Here is a 17997-nt window from a genome sequence, read left to right as displayed (position 1 = left end):
CATAATAAACTTTTTTGTACCCTGCAACCTTCATGTGTTTGATGAATAATATATTTCATCCTTATCTTGATGAGTTTATACTTGTTTTCTTGGATGACATATTTGTGTATTCAAAGAACAATGAGAAACATGAAATTCACCTTAAGAAAACTCTCCAAGTGTTGCGTGATCATAAATTGTATGCCAAAATGAGTAAATGCTTCTTTGCTAAGGATAAGCTTGTTTACTTGGGAAGGGTTATTTCTAAAGATGGGATTCATATTGATCCAGATAAAGTAAAAGCAATTGTGGAGTGGCCTATACCAAAGTCTGTAAGAGATGTGAGGAGCTTCATTGGGTTGGCACAATTTGAGAGGACACATGTATCGCGAGACCTCTTGTGATTGCGATTGTGAGTGATTGAGAGCGCGATTGCGATTGAGAGTGTGATTGCGAGTGTGAGTGTGATCAAGGCAGCCTATGCATACAAACGCTCGGGGGTGGTCGAGCTTCTGTATAGAAATACTTTTTCCGTTGTAACCTCTCTTGCAATATAATAAAATCTCTCTCTCTCTCCATCTATTTGATCTTGTCTTGTTGTCTACCAATATTCTGTACTGTGTTTGAAGCGGTCTTGTAACTACCAAAGTCATATACACATACTTGTCCTTTTACAAGCCCAATAGGTTATCGAAAGTGGACTTGGGAGTGGAGTACCACTAAAGCTTTACAAAGCATACAAAAAGACAAATATTGAGGTAGCAATCCAAAATTTTTAGAACATGTTCACACGGAGATTGAAAAGCTCTTGATATTGGAAGGAAAAATGGAGCTTAATCACACACACAATGCTCAATGAGAACAACATAAGGGTGTACAGTGTAAGAGAGAATGGCTAGCTCAAAGGAGAGAGAGATGAGCAACAACCCCAAATAGTGGATGTGGTTGCTTATATACTAGCTAACCCTAAGGTGTTCATTCACGTAACAAGACCGCTTCAAACACAGTACAGAATATTGGTAGACAACAAGACAAGATCAAATAGATGGAGAGAGAGAGAGAGAGATTTTATTATATTGCAAGAGAGGTTACAACGGAAAAAGTACTTCTATACAGAAGCTCGACCACCCGACCACCCCCAAGCGTTTGTATGCATAGGCTGCCTTGATCACACTCACACTCGCAATCACACTCTCAATCGCAATCGCGCTCTCAATCACATTCACAATCGCAATCACAAGAGGTCTCGCGATATATGTGTCCTCTCAAATTGTGCCAACCCAATGAAGCTCCTCACATCTCTTACAGACTTTGGTATAGGCCACTCCACAATTGCTTTTACTTTATCTGGATCAATATGAATCCCATCTTTAGAAATAACCCTTCCCAAGTAAACAAGCTTATCCTTAGCAAAGAAGCATTTACTCATTTTGGCATACAATTTATGATCATGCAACACTTGGAGAGTTTTCTTAAGGTGAATTTCATGTTCCTCATTGTTCTTTGAATATACAAATATGTCATCCAAGAAAACAAGTATAAACTCATCAAGATAAGGATGAAATATATTATTCATCAAACACATGAAGGTTGTAGGGTACAAAAAAGTTTATTATGGCCTACAGGAGGGGAGACTGTAATAGACCCTTGTAGGCCATAACAAATATGGGGCATGTTCCCTCTCTATTCATGCACATAAAATAATCCACATCCATCTAAGGGTTTTCTTTCTCCCTCTCCCGGAGAATCCATGGCTTCCTAACCACATCCACAACCACCACGTTCAAGGTCCCTTCCCATGTCAGATATAGGCTCGGATACCAATGTAAGGTCTCACCAAACCAAACCCCAAAACTATCTAACTAGGGACCATGAAGGAGTGAGGCTTAAGGCTCACCTCTGCGAGAGACTCCTCCCAAGGATCATGTCATGTGCATAGAGTGTATCTACCGTGTGCAACACGCACACAAGACTAGCTTCGAGGCTTGGGGTAGCTTGGAGCTAGGCGAGCTGGGCTGGGGATGGACTGACAAGCGGGCACCCATGTGTGGACGCCGCGGCAGCCAGGGTGTGGTTTTTTTTTAGCCTTCACGTTTTTTTGCCTCCACTTTTGCTTTTTAGCTTTTCCCGTTTTTTTTTAATGACGGCCCCATCCTTTTTAAAAAAAGCAACTCGCGTGACCAATGTGGGAGTTTTCTTTATCTAGCGTGGGCTTACCAAAAAAAAAACAGCCTAGGTTTCCGCACGGCAATTCCTCGAGAAGGCTTCTTGCAGCATCTCGTTTTCTGTTTCCTTGGCAGCCGGGACCCCTACGAATCTCTAGAGCCCTTTGTGCTCGACATAAGTGTGTTCACACGGGGAAAAAACCTGTGTCCAGTCACAGGGAAAAAGTGCCCGTGAGTAAGCTGGGTTCACACCTAAAACTAGCAGCAGGGTGATAAAGCTATGAATGATGCCTTGCACTATGCTCCACAGTAAGAGTGAACTGCAGTGCAAATGGAGAAAGCAAGCACTATATGATGGGGAAAAGGAGAATCCCCAATGTCATAGTGCTAATGCTAGAGCACAGTAGTACATAAATGCATCACCAGAAATGCATGGCAAAGATCATGTGGACAATGCCATGATCAATGGCATGTATGGCAAGTGTAAAGATGCATAATCCCACAATGAATAATATACATGTGACATGTCAAAACCATGAGAGCAAGCCAACACTGGCCAAGTGTGTAAAAGGCACTCCCAGTAAACATCACAAGTGAGAAAGTGACAATGTCAACACTGTAGAAACAATACCACTGCAAGGGAAAACAGCATAAAAGGCATCTCCAGTAGACATCACATAAGAGAAAGCGTCTAGCATAGACCAGCATAAGGGTCAACAAGCATAAGTGACCATGAGGCATCACCAACTGCATGTGGGCAAGCAAAATCCCCCCCTGAAATGCATCCACCAGACAATGCATACCATGGAGTACAGACTATAGAGCAGTCATCAAAAGCAACGGCATCAAAAGACATCTCTACAGGCGATGAAGATGTAAGGGTCAAGGCTGACACGTGTAGCCAAATTGGCCTGATCTACACCTATGGAAGAAGATGCCAGCTGTTTCTTTTTCTCTCTCGATACGCTTCCTGCATTCCTCTATGGTGTGCCCTGTTTTCCAGCAATAGTTACAACGCTTTTTCTTTTCAGGCTTGTCCTCTGTCTTGGGAGGATCCGATGGGCTAGGTATAGGCCCAGATCTATTCCCACGAAAGGGAGCAGCCATTGCTGACTCAGCAGACATCGTGTTGTTCCTGTTGGAACGAGATTGCTCTTCACTGAGCAAGAGAGTCACAAGGTTGTCAAAAGTGACCACATTAGGTGCATTGCCAGCCAACAACCGCAAAGTGGTGCCAAATGTCTGATAAGAGTCGGGCAAATTACGCAAAACTGTTTGAACAAGATAGCCATTTGTCAAGACCTCATCAATGTTAATGAGCTGCTCTCGTAGGTCTTTCACATGCATAAGGTACTGATTGATAGTCACCTTCAAGCATGCGGTCAGTCTCAAGCTTGCCTCGAAGGTAAGCTACATGAGCCTCATTGTGACCTAAATACAACGCTGCCAAGGTATCCCAAGCACCCTTTGTAGTGGTGCAAGAACGAATGTGCGGAATGATATGCCTGCGGCACGAGAGAGCAATCAATGCATGGGCTTGAGCACCCCTAGCATCCCAAGTACGCTGCTACTGAGTAGGAGGTAGACCTGCAAGAGGGTGAGCGAGAATCACTTCACCTTCCGCTGGAGCAGGTGCAAGAGGACGCTCCTCAGTGCCATCCACATATAGCCATACATTCTTGGCAACCAAAACATGAGGCATCATATAAGCCCACATAGAGTAGTTATCCCCATTGAGCTTGTCCTCTTGAGATAGCATTCCAAAGAGGTCATTATTACTGTTGGCCATGATAACACAGCAAATCTGTCACAAGTCACCACGAGTAGGCAATGCCCAGCAAAACCGTAAGAATGCGGGAGATAAATAGCAAGATAATCAATGGACTGAAAGGGAACTCCTTCACCACGAGAAATACATAATGCATGTCCCAAATCTGCAAGTGTACTGCACGACGATGCAAATCTGTCAAAGTGTCCACAATGGCATACATATACTGCAGCAAACCACAAATGTATACATGTGCTGTGAAAAACATGATCAGCTGACACCTGTCCACAATGGCATACATATACTGCAGCAAACCACAAATGTATACATGTGCTGTGAAAAACACGATCAACTGACACCTGTAAAAGCTGCAAGTGCTCAAATGCTGGCAAATTAAAGGTAAATTGGTCGAATGCTCCAAAAATGGGCTCGATGTAGAAAAGCCCTAATTTTTAGGCAGCCAATTAGACCAAATCTGAACCAGATCTGCACCTGTAAATCTGCTAATGCAATTGTCACCTGTACCAAATGCTCTAATGTCCCAAAAATTGGAACAAATGACCCAATGCCAAGCAAATGTGCCTGTAATACCCAAAAAATTGAGGAAAATGTCCCAATGCCAACCAAATGTGCCTGTAATATCCAAAAAATTGGGGGAAATGCCCCAATGCCAACCAAATGTGCCTGTAATACCTAAAATTGCCTGCAAATAGTGTCAAATTTTTGCAAAATCCTTAAATTTCTAGTGCAATTATGCACCAAATCTGCTGAAATCAATGCCAATGTTGCAATTGCAGGCTCAATGGTGAAAAGCCCCAAAATTAATGTAACTAATTTGCTAATTTTTAGCAATTTTAGGTCAAAATTTGCAAATCCCAAAAACCTGAAATCTGTAAGGGATTTGGAGTTGCAGTTGGGCAGCAACAATAGGCAGGTGGTGTACAGATCTAAGGCAAGACATGCAGATCTGACAGATTTGAGACGGTACAAGGCACAGGTACAGTCGTATGGCGGCATAGGTACAATCACAGGCGGTAGCGGCGCAAGGTAGCGCAGGACCGTACACGCGGCACAGGACAGGGCGGCGAACTAGATCTGAAGCGGCGAACAGCAACTTGCACAGATCTGGAGGCGGCGAAGGCAGATCTGGCGACAAGCGGCGGCGGCAGCGCAGGTACAGATCGGCGACGCTGCGCACAGGTACAGGCGATGTCGTAAGATGTACAGTCGGCGGTAGATCTAACAGGCGGCTCTGAGGGCAGCGACAAATCTGACAGGCGACGGTGGTGGGAGATCTAACAAGCGACTGCAGAGGCGGCTGAGGGCGGCGGCGGCGGCGACTGCAGGGCGAAAACCCTAACCCTAGGCGGCAACAGGGCAGTTGAGGGCGAAACCCTAACCCTAAACAACAAAACCCTAATGCCAATAGGCTGAAGCTCAAGCTGTGAAGGGCAGCAGGGGGCAAACCCTAACCCTAACCAGACTCTGATACCAATGTTGGGTAGGAGGAAAGCTAGCCTGCACACACACACACACACACAACCTCAAGCACAGAGAAACGTGAGAGTGCTGGAAAAGATGTACTCAATAATGATATGAAATGAAAGTACAAGTGAGTACTAAAAGACCTAGGGCTAAGTGCCCAACACTGTTCACACGAGGAAAAAACCTGTGTCCAATCACAGGGAAAAAGTGCCCGTGAGTACAGTTTCATCCATATGGCGATGACAAAAAGATTCAGTTAGCGACAGGTTTCCTCCCGGGCAAGGCTTTGCTCTAGTGGAAAGAACTCAAACCTAAATTGATAACCTGGGCGCAATTTGAAGAAGCTTTCAAGGAGGAGGACGACTACGACATAGTTGCTCAGTTTACCAGTTTAACCATGACCTCGCAGAACCTCACTTATGAGGTCTACCTCCAAAAATTTAGAGACTTGTAGATGAAAGCTACGAAGATGGATTCTACTACTCTTTTGGGTTTCTTCGTAGCAAGATTACCAAACTCGTACCGTTTACAAGTCAAGAATAACAAGTGCAAAACTTTGGATGAGACCATTCACTATGCGCATATTTATGATGATACGATGGTCTCTTCCAAAACCAAGACTGTAACCGAGCAGGGGAACAAGCACAAAAGGAAGTTCTCCGCGCCAATGACTAGCACGATAGAAGGGAAGTCTACGAACCAACCTTCGAAGAATTCTAATTCGGCTCTAGCGGAGAAAAGCCGTCTCCTCAAGGCTTTGAAGCTCAAGAAGGAGGGACGTTGCTTCATCTCCAAAGAAAAAGGACACATGCATAATGAGTGCCCGAAGAAGAAGGGTGCTAAGACCAACGCAAGACCCAAGACGAAGGCAGCCAACCAGTTGTCTTTGACAAGTACTTCAGTCCATGTTATTTCTCGCCCTAGTTCATGTTCTGATTGTCTGTTCAGCTCTTAAGGTTTTCGGCTTGCACGATCTTATGGGGAAGTGAACGGCCATAGAATACACATTCTTCTGGATCCCGCAAGCTCACACAACTTTGTAAATTACAAACTTGCGCAGAAGTTGGATCAGGACACGACGCCTAGCAATCATACCTACGAGATACGCCTACCTATGGGTCGACAAGTGTGGGATCGAAAGGTGGAGAAGCTACCAATCCGGATTCAAGACTACAGCATTGATCTAGAGTGCTATGTTATGCACCTGGAGCATGTAGACTTGCTATTAGGGATTGAGTGGTTTAAGACCCTTAAGGTCCAGAGAGATTGGTTTAATCATTCTCTTTCTTTTGAAACATAGGAACACCCAGTTTTGCATTCAAGGTGATTGTATACATCCCTCTCAGGGACCTCTTATAAATGCAGTTGATTTTGGAACTATAATGGATTCTTCTTTGTATACTGCTTTTCACTATGTGTTGATTCCATTTTCTTCATTTCTCGTACCTGTGATAGAAATTAATGAATTAAGTGTGTTTGAAAGCAAAGAATTAAAAAGTTACTTGACTCGTTTCAAGATGTATTTCCTAAGGAGCTACCATCAGGTTTAACACCCGAAAGTGTAAGATCCCTGTCCCCACCGCGCAACGGATTCGGGGTGCTAGCAACGGAAGTAGCACATCTTGCACGGGGCAGAGTCCCACACTCGGGGCCTCGCCCACGGATATCCAGACAGGTGACTAATTCCTCGATTCTGCCAAACCGAACTCGGAAAAACTTCTCTTGCCCGGAAAGCACGGGCGATTTCACCAAGATAACTTTTCCCTAACGTAGTCAAAAGCCTTAACTAACTGAGCTCATCTGACCGAACTCGTAAGTCCCATAGTCAGATCAGGGAAAAAGACTGTACTTAGATCATAGAGACCAACGCTTTTTTCCTCATTGAGAGGCACAGCCATTGATTCTTTTCCATAGAACAATTTTTGTCCGGGATTTACTTCATCTATCGAACTAAACAGAATTTGAGTCTCGATTTACGGATCCATCAGTCCAGCCTAACCCCATCCAGTCCCATGGGTTAGCCAACCGCCCAACCACTATAGTGATGGGATCCAATTAGGAATTTGGTTAGGTTTTGTCCCGGGTACCAGGGAAAAGAGTTCCCAGGCCCCCTAGCCGGATTTTCAAGCAAATTTAACTCTAGTCACACCACTTACACACCCAATATGAAATTGCCTTTTTCCTAGATTCAAATGTATTTAATTCAGTCATTTAATCAAATCATAGTGTTACTGATCATAAACTTCCAAGTATCTGATTGAATCTTAATTTCCAATCATTCCTTCATCGGAGTATCTATGGCATCATTGGCAACCAAAACGCTCACCACCTGTTCACTCATCAGGGGCCTTTTCTATAGTTCCTAGCTCATAGTACCCGACAGATAATCACTTATAAAAATCAAGATGGAATCCTCGTTGAAGATCAGCAAGATCAACCAACAGATCCATATAAGAGAGCTATGGACTCATCAGTTGAGGACCAGCAAGGTCAATCAACTAGATCCATACTCGATTTCAGAAAACAACTCTTACTCCTTGTTCCAATATCTTCCACGACGCACGTGTGGGTATCTTCGACGACCCACAGCCCGAGCACCGTATGGTCAGCACCCTCTAGGATCCTTCGCAGGTCACCTAGCGCTTCACTCATAGGCCGCTTCCTTGGTCCCTCATCCACCGTACCGGAAGCTCACCATTTAAATCCAACCGAGGTTGGTCAAGACCTCGGCCGACCTTACTACGCGAGACGTCCTCCGTTGACTCTCCGTCAACTGTTGCAACTTTATCAGGTAGGTCTCCACGACCACATTCTCAAGACACTCAAAATGCTTCCCCAGCATTCTTGACATAAAACAGTCATTTACAAACAGTTCACAAATACAGTTTCTATAATGAACTCACATCTTTCCAGATTGTTCCACATCAATCCATATTACTTAATCCAAATCCAATTTATATGTGTATCCATTCTTGACCAGATATATCATTTTCCATCCCATCACATCGGATTCATTCACCATTCCTATCTTTCTTAATTTACATTACGTCTCATTCATTCAGATCTTATATTATTCATTCACATTCTGATTCACATGATATCTCATCTCATCCATTCGCTCATATCGACTTCATATCCATTCACATTCATATTTGTATTCATTATTCCACCTACACATCCACATTTGTACATCCACATTCACATCTACATCCATGCATCCACATTCACATTCACACCCATATATCCATATCCACATTCCACATTCACACATCCACATCCACATTCACATTCATATTCATACATCCATATCCACATTCCACATTCATACATCCACATCCACATTCACATTTATCTATCCACATCCGCATCTACATCCATACATCCACATTCACATCTACATCCACATCCATACATATATATCATACATTAACATCCGCGTTCACATTCATACATCCACATTCACATCCATACATCTATATCATACATTCACATCCGTGTTCACATTCATACATCCACATCCACATTCACATCCATAGATCTATATCATACATTCACATCCACGTTCACATTCATACATCCACATCCATACAATATCTTCTATGCATATGTTTATGCATAAAAATCTTTTATGATGAAAATCACACTTTTAATATAAAAAATTATCTTCTATGCATATGTTTATGCATAAAAATCTTTTATGATAAAAATCACACTTTTAATATAAAAAAATATCTTCTATGTATATGTTTATGCATAAAAATCTTTTATGATGAAAATCACACTTTTAATATTAAAAAATATCTTCTATGCACCCATTTATGCATAAAAATCTTTTATGATGAAAATCACACTTTTAATATTTAAAAAAATATCTTCTATGCATATGTTTATGCATAAAAATCTTTTATGATGAAAATCACACTTTTAATATTAAAAAAATATCTTCTATGCATATGTTTATGCATAAAAATCTTTTATGATGAAAATCACACTTTTAATATAAAAAAATATCTTCTATGCACCCATTTATGCATAAAAATCATTTATGATAAAAATCATACTTTTATAATTTAAAAAAAATCTTTTATGCATACTTTTATGCATGAAAATCAATTATGATAAAAGTAACACTTTTATAATAAAAAAATAATCTTTTATGCATACTTTTATGCATGAAAATCAATTATAATGAAAGTAATACTTTTATAATAAAACTAAATTTCTTTTATACAAATAATCAAAATGCATCTTCTATGTATGAAAATGACACTTTAGAATATAGAAATCATAAGGATTACTCTTTTAAAATAATAAAAGATAATACTTATTTTCAAATTTTTGAAAAATTTCGCTATAACCTCCTTCGTATGGCTGACCATTTTTCAATTTTAAGTCTCTAAAATTAATTAGAAATGCATCAAGAGTATTTAAATCATTTTAAAGTAACATTTTTCTGCTTATTTAAGAGAAATATTATGAAAAACTTGATTTTATTCATTAATCATTCACCTAAGATAAAGAATGGTTAGATTTACTAGAGAAGAGAGGGGAATGCCTTTTGCAATGAGGCATAACATCATTTGCAATGTAGAGAAGACAAAATCATTAAAAAAAACCATAAAATGAATGGGAAGGAGAAGAATCTCCAACTTACATAGATAATTTGAGAGCTTTCCTTTGACTTGATGGTTTGAGGGTTCAACTCTTGTTTGAGACAAGAGTGGCCACCAATCTTTTGGAAGAGGGAAGGTCAAAAACTAATGAATTATGAGTAAAATTCACTGTTTTTGGCACTTGAGAGAGACAGCGTAACAGTGCAAAACACTATTAAGCTTCAACAAAGGGGGAGGCTTCTATTTATAGAAAAAAGTGAGCCTCTAACCAAGCAAACTGATTCTATAATTTTCTGGATCAGTTTCGTCAATTTTTGACTATTTTTAGCTCAGTTTTGCTCACTTTTTGGATCTAGTTGAAACAAGAGAGAGGAGAGATAAAAATATCTCATTATTTGGGAGTTTAAAACTCATTCAAGCATGTGAAATAGGCGCCTCCATCATGAGGGAAATTCCCCCATACTGAGGTGTCAAAAACACATCATTTCACCTAAATATCTCTCTTTTTTAACTATTAACCTTGTCCTTAGTCAACTCTTCATCTTATGTGAGTATTTACTCATTTTTGGGAGATTTTCCTTTTATTCTTCTATTTATCTCCTCCCTACATTTGGATGAATCTTATTGGTCCATAGGAACCTTAATTTAAAATTTCAAAAAAATCTTCACCCTTAGGATAATGCCTCTTAAACAGATTATACTTAATTTCTAATGCACCGTCTAAAAATCTTTTTAAACTTCTGTTTCAGGGGAACTTATTTTAATAAGATGAAATATTTTTCTATCCAAAAATATTTAAAAACTGAATTACCACTCTCTAGAAGATTCTCTCTCTCTAGGTCAAAACTGGTAGAAACAAGATCTTTTATATTTCTGAAGAGGAATTTGACTACAGGGGAAGATACTGGACATCCTGAGAGACTGGGGGAGGAATCTTACAGAAAGAGCAATTAATCATCGTATTGATCTAGTCCCTAGTGCTCAATCTATTAGCATTCCACCGTCCATGTCATGTGCATGACATGCTCATGTATATTCTCAGGGCTAGTCCAGAGGAAGGCAACCAGAAAAAGAGCATAAGAACCAAATAAGGCTAGGATTTGAAGCACAAGGTGCAGATGACATAGTAGGATGGACTTGGAGCAGGACTTGGACGACTTAGGGGATTCAGTTGGCTGCAAGTAACAGGGCGTCCGCTGTACCAGTTGGCTGCAAGTAACAGGGCGTCCGCTGTACCAGAAAACGCCGGCTGCATCATGCGTTTCCAGTCATGGAAAGACGCAGCCCGACCAAGGTTTATGGAGGTCCAAGGCCAGTCGGCTGGTCCGACAATAGTCGGCCAACCCAGCTTTGAGTAAAGAGCCTAGCATCTACCTTAGCACTTATAAATACCAATGCAATCATAAATAGCCAATAACCTTGGATTTATAAAATTTGAACCTTAGCCACCTCAATCTACCTGCTTTCCCTAATCCCAGGGCTCTCTTATCTTATTGGTGGATTAGTCCCTAACCCCAAGGATTAGGGCTAGATACATAACAACCTCCGAACCATAGAGTCCTTCGAACTCACCCTCGAGCTAGAGGCCATAGCTACATCCTTGGAGAAGCTCCCCCGCAGTAAGACCCGACGTCCCATACCACCAAGCCACACCCTACACATGTTGCGGTGAACACCCCCCCCCATGGGGCATTCTCAACGAAGTCAGACCAGACGATCGTGATAACTTATGAGCCTAGGTTTCACTTCTACACGTCACTAAGCTTTATAATTAGCCCCTCTGCTTTTATAATCTTTTAACCCTATAATTACTTATAACTATGCCTCCACTTATAAGCCTCTTTCCACATTAGGGATATCTCCCCACTAGGCACCCCATGTCCGGCCTCCAGCCTAATCCCACCCTAGTGTGTACCTATCCTGGACGTAACACCAACTAACACTGCTTGCAACTTATGCAAAACACAATATTAACCTACATAGGCCTATTGTCTTTTGGAGCAGCCAAGGGAGAGAAGACCACTTTGCAAGAGTTGAGTATTGGGAAAGGACTATAGAAGTTTTCTTGCTATGTTCCTCTCTAAGTTTGATAAGAAATTTAAGTTCTTCGCAGCTCTAGCAAGATTCTTGGTAAAATTGTAAGCTTCATTCAATTCAGCAATACATAATAAACTAGGTATGTTCTGAATTTTGTGCTTCCAAACCATTCCTATACCTACTTTTGCATGGTACAGCCTGACACTAGCTCAGCTCTCAATCCCCTTCATTCCTACCTTCCTTTCAAACCCTACAGTAGTACCAAGTTCAAGATTGGACGAAATGAAAAATGAAACCCAGCTATTAATCAGGCACATTGCCATCAAAAGGGGCTTCTCTGTTATGTGTGGTGTGCTATGGTTGGCACATGGTGCTTCAGTCTCCACTCTAGATCAACTACAGCTTTTACGCAATCTACTGGCACTGCAGCTAGCCAACAATGGAAAAGCGGATTATTAAACAAACAGAGGTCTTGATCATCATTAACTACTTATTCATGCAATCACTCAGCAAAAAGTGTGATCCAAGTATGAATTTACTCATCATGTATGGTCTGAATTCCTCTCTGGAGTCTATTACAACACATCTTAGGAGTTTAAAAGCTATGCAGTAACATACAAAATTTACTAAAAGGACAAAACAGTACAAAACAAAACATACCTCCTCCTTGTCCTCGTTGTCATCCTCCTCCTCCTCTTCTTCCTCTTCTTCTTCTTCAATGTCATCCCCATTCTCTTCTTGCTCAACTGGTATCCCCTCCTTTTCCCTCTCTGTTTTTAAACGGGCCTGATATTCCACTTCTTCCCCTTGCCTAAACAGCATGTCAGACCAGCGCTCTCCAGGACGTGCAAAGGCTCTCTCAGAAGGATCCTGAAACTGTCCGAGATACTCATGATAAAGGAGAGGAGCCCGCATTCTCATGGCATCTTCCGAGAAGAAATCACCATCTTGGATCAGCATGTCCATGTACGCAAGGCGCCTGTTCTTCACCAAGTTTGCACGAGCCTTCTGCTCCTTCTCTGACGTTGGGGCCAAAGAACTCTTCAATTGTTTGAGATGCCAGTTTACCTCATAATCTCCATTTAAGACATTAAACTCTTGGAGCTCTCTAACGCTTAGCCTGGAACCATGACGCTCTGCAAAAAGTTAGCCCTGGCAAAGCTTAGAGAAACCCTCAGCCGAGCAATCAATCACAAAGAAAGCATAGATTTTGCTCAAGACAACAAAGTAAAAACTGGGCAAACGAATTAGGGTAAAAAGAACCATGCTTGAGGAGTAGGGTTAAAGATTAACCATATACATTAGGTTTTATTAACGTACTCAAAATTACAGAAGCTATCAGGCGGTATGAACCTACCAAGGAAGATAGCGGCGTCCCGGCGCAGGAGGTCGAGGAGATGGGCCTTCTTGTCGGCCTGCGTGATGGAGTCCCCTTGGCTGGAGAGGGCGAAGGGGAGGTGGAGGTCCGGCAGACCAGAGAGCCGCTGCGTGATCTCCTCCACAGCGCGCTCCTCAAGCGTGCTCATCGTAGCTGCAGGTTTGTAATCTAAGCCCATGGAAAAACAGCATTGAAATTTTATTTCTTACTTAAACGGCCAAACATATATGCGTGCTCATTAATTATGAGCGTGTATTCTCAAAGTCTTTGAAAGGTTTCAAAGACATTTGGTAAAATGAATCAAATCTACCCTTTTTAGGGATTTGGAACGCTTGGTTGCATGCATGCTTTCTAGGTGCATGCTCTAGTGTGCAATACAAGGTAAGGTCTGCGAGGAGTCATCTTTTTTTTTTGTGTGTCTAGTAGGGAATCTCTTTGTCTCTCTCTTGTATACACTCGGTTGGGAAGGAGGAGGATGTTATCTCCCTATCTCTTTCTCTTGTGGAGAAAGACGTCTATCTCATTCTCTTGTGGAGAAAGTCACGTAGGAAGGGGTTTGAGCAGGAGAAGAACTGCTTGAGGGGTGCAGTATAGCAGAAGGAGGAGGAGGGCTTGGGGGCTGCAGTAGCGAAAGGAGGAGGGGGGCTTGGGGGCTGCAGTAGCGAAAGGCAAGACGTACGGAGGGCTCGCAGGCGGCCACGTAGAGGTCGCGACAGCAAGCACACAAAGCGAGGGAAAGAGAGTATAGCCTTAGTATTATCATATTTATTAATGCCACATTGATAGGATTTTTTGTGGCCAAGGGGACATGATCAAAGGAGATGCCCATCCCAACCCCAAGAGAAGAAAAATAATATATTGGATATGGTTAAAGACCTTAGGAAATGTAGGATTCCTGCATGGATATCCATATGCGCACTTGTAACTAGATGTAATAAGTTGTTGTTAGGACTGTTGCATGGTGAATAGCCGACAGGATTGGGTAGAGTAGGTAAGGGCATACATGGGATAAAGCATAGTTACACAAGAAGGAGAGGTAGAATTGACAGTTTTTTTTTTGGGTGAGAGCATTGTGGGAGCTTTTGTGTGTGTTGAAGCAGTGATTGCTAAGAGAGCTAGTTCTGGGTTGTGAAATTGTTGTAAAGCTATATATCTAAGGGTTTGTTCTATGTGAAAAGCGACGTGGGGTCTGTGAGAGAAGACAAAGATCTATCTAGAGCAGGGGATTGCAAGAGTGGGAGAGGGTTTTGTGTGGGAGATTGTGTCCCTAAACCTCTTATAGTGCAATATTATTGGAACTTGGACCAGATTTGAGGATTGCACAAGCATCTCCTTGTTGTATTAGCTAGTATAAGCATGCAAGTAGTTGCTGTAGATTATATAGTTATTGATGATCTCATTGGAGTAGAGAACATATATCTCTTAAGGATTGCTCAAGCCTCTCCTTATTGTATTAGCCAGTATAACCATATGCAAGCAGTTGTTGCAGATTATATAGTTGTTGATGATCTTGTTGGAATAGAGAACATATATCTGGCTTCTTTCATAGTCATTTGTGTGAGAGCTCTCTGGCTCTGTTGTTGTTTTCATTCATCTGCTTCACTCCCAGTCTCAAGGTTTTTTATGCAGTCTTCTAAAATACACATAGAATCAAGTTGTGTGAATTAAAGAGCTTTTATGTGGTTTTGGTTCAATTCTGTGTTGCCAGGATGGAATTCTTTTGCAAACAAGCCTAAGTGAAGGGCTATTTATGGTTAAGTTTGGGTTGGGCCAGTTAGCCTGAGTAGGGGTTGAGTCTAAGTTAGCCACAAACATCAGAAAGGTTAGTAGGTTGTGTTGGTACCTTTTCCTAACCTATTTGAGTTAATAGGAAGTGGATATGAGGCACAACTAATAGTTTTGGATCTGTCTGAGGACAACTGTCAGAAGGCTTGCTGTCTTACTGAGTTTCTGTGTCAATAGTCTAACACTAGAGGTCAGCTGAGAGATTCTGAGGCTTGGTTCTGTGTTTGTCTAAGTACTTTGAGGCTCATGTGGTGTTAGTTGACTCTAAGGAGAGAAAATCTGTGTCAACCAGATCAGGTTGGCTAGTTGAGTGGAAACAGTTCATTCGGAGGCAGCTGTGAGCTTGTAGAAGTTAGTAGAGAGCCTATAAGGTGATATCTTGCAAGGCTTGAAAGTGTCTGAGGGTTTGTGGGTGTAGTAGGACATTTTGGGAAGTTTCAGATTTACCGTAAACTTCGGAGGCAAAAGGTTTTGTGGCAGAACTCTACATGAGGAGAATCAAGGAAGGGTCGGCAAAGGGTCCTCAGCAGGACATCTAGGAAGGTCGAGGGATCATGTTTATCTGGTTTGCGGACGCTGTAGGATCGTGGGAGACACTAGAGGATCAATTTTGAACTAGGGAAAGCCATCCAAATTTAGAGACAGGTAACAATGAGAATCTGACTTGTCTGGGGCAGCCAGGAGAGTATACTATCAGACAGAGGTCAACTGAGGGTAGTTGCTTAGTTCTGAGAGGTTTTAAGACAAGGATGTGAAGCTAGCCGACTGTGGAGGACACCTTAGGACTCTAGAGAGTAGATTTCTGACATGAAAGAAAGAGAGGACTTCGGAGGCAGATTTTGAGAAATTCTGTGTCAGTTGGAAGCTGGTCAAAACTGTGGTCAAGAGAGGCTTTTATTGGATAGATCAGCGACATTGGCGGTTAATGCTGACCCTAGAGGAAATTTTGAATAAACTGTCAGACTGAATATGGAGGTTGGGAGGGTCTTGAAGGATCCCATTGGGGCAGCTGAAGACCAGGGGATGTTAGTTGGGTGTGTTGGTGCCTCCTAGTGTTGTTTTTGCTGGGTTGTGGTGCTTGTAATACTTTCCTCCCATAATGGTGTACTTTGGACAGAGCTATAGAGGCAGTATGCCATCATTGTTTTGGTGCCCGATTGAGGACGACTTTCAAGGCACCCTTCAAACTGTTGGTAGAAGTTGAGAAGTGTCAGCTGTTGAGATGGCTGCACTGATGTCTTATCCTATGTTTCATGGGCATGCTAATGAGGATCGAGAGGACTTTTTAGCCGGGATGGAGTTGGCAACTTTTACTTTTGGAAAAGACAGAGATGAGGACAAATTGACATTGTTGTCCATGTTATTGAAAGGGGATGTGAAAAGATGGTTTCAAACTTAGAGGGGTTAGCCATATTAGGGGCAGGCATATGAGGATGTAAAAGGAGCTCTGGTATAGCATTACAAAAAAGGTGAATCTCCGGATGCTATATGGCAAGATATATAGAAACTGAAGCATAGTTTGTTGGATGTATTTAATAGATTCGTAGATCATTTTGAGGATCTGTGGGGAAGATGGGATGCTTGCACCCACCTATACTCCGTAAGAAGGATATGTTCATTTAATCCCTTCATGTGATCTGAGGAGAAGGTAGAGCTAAAAAGACCAAGTACCTTTGATGAAGCCTTGAGGATTGCAAGGGAGAAGGAATGGAAGCTTTCAAGGGTAGCTCATAAATAAAAGGATTTGAAGAGGGATCTCCGGCAAAAAGGATCCACTTTGTCTTGGCCCCAGTTCTTGCAAAGAACTTGGAGAAAACTGGTTAGCACAAGGGTTTCCAAGAAGGAGAAGAAAGGAGGATAGTTGAATATAATACATGTTAAAGGATACAAGGATTATCTGCCTCATGGATGCCTAGATAAACAAGTTTAAAGTTCCTAAAGTGTACATTGATGAAGGTGCCTAGGTTTGTGTAATGACTCAGCATACTATGAAGGCCTTAAGGCTTAAGGTGAGTGCCACTTCTGAGTTTAAAGTTAGGATGGCAAATAATGCAAAGGTTAGATATCTGGGAGTGGTGAAGAGGCTGCAGATGACTATTATTGAACAGGAAGCTAAGCTGGATGTTCATGTCATGCCAGCAAGGACATAAGCTTATCCATTGATTTTGGGGAGACCATGGTTGATAGCAATGAGAGCAAGACAAGAAGGGTGTTGCATCATGAATTAAGGAAAACCATTATATCATATGGAACATTTGAAAAGTGGGGTTTAGAGGCAATTGATCCTCTACAACTGCTAGGGGGAAGACCTACGTCTTAAACTAGAGTGGATTACTTAACCAGATGGGCTGAGTGAAGAGAATTACTGCTAAGGAAGTGGCCAGGTTTATCTTTGAGGATATCTATGCAAGATTTGGTATGCCATTAGAGTTGTTGACAGATCAAGGATTTAGAGGCCAGATTGTACAAGAGCTTATGCAGAAATTTCATATCACACATAGGTTTTCAACCCCTTACTATCCGCTAGTTGAGAGATTCAATGGGGAGTTGTGTACCATGTTAACCAAGTGTTTGGAAGAGCATCCCACAAGCAATGGGACTTACATGTATCCTCAGTTATGTGGGCCTATAGAACAAATGTGAGGATAGCTACAGAGTTTTCACCCTTCCATTTGGTTATGTATCCTCAGTTATCTGGGCCTATAGAACAAATGTGAGGATAGCTACAGAGTTTTCATCCCACAAGCAATGGGACTTACATGTATCCTCGGTTATGTGGGCCTATAG

General features: G+C 41.8%; 1 protein-coding gene across 1 annotated transcript in view; it reads right to left on the bottom strand.

Annotated features, from left to right (window-relative positions):
- LOC147642468 (coiled-coil protein) overlaps positions 1-13661 on the bottom strand; it is a 37607-nt gene extending 23946 nt beyond the window's left edge. Inside the window, exons 1-2 of the mRNA XM_086806831.1 lie at positions 13405-13661; positions 12708-13183 (exon numbers count right to left, since the gene is read on the bottom strand). Coding sequence (XP_086662957.1) covers positions 12708-13183; positions 13405-13603 — 675 coding nt within the window. The 5' untranslated portion in view covers positions 13604-13661. The remainder of the gene's footprint in view (positions 1-12707; positions 13184-13404) is intronic.
- Between the last annotated feature and the right edge of the window lie 4336 nt (positions 13662-17997).

The sequence above is a fragment of the Cibotium barometz genome, chromosome 1, assembly GCF_041138505.1.
Source record: "Cibotium barometz isolate CiBa-2024 chromosome 1, ASM4113850v1, whole genome shotgun sequence".
Classification (NCBI taxonomy): Eukaryota; Viridiplantae; Streptophyta; class Polypodiopsida; order Cyatheales; family Cibotiaceae; genus Cibotium; species Cibotium barometz.
This window is presented reverse-complemented; position numbering and strand designations above follow the sequence as displayed.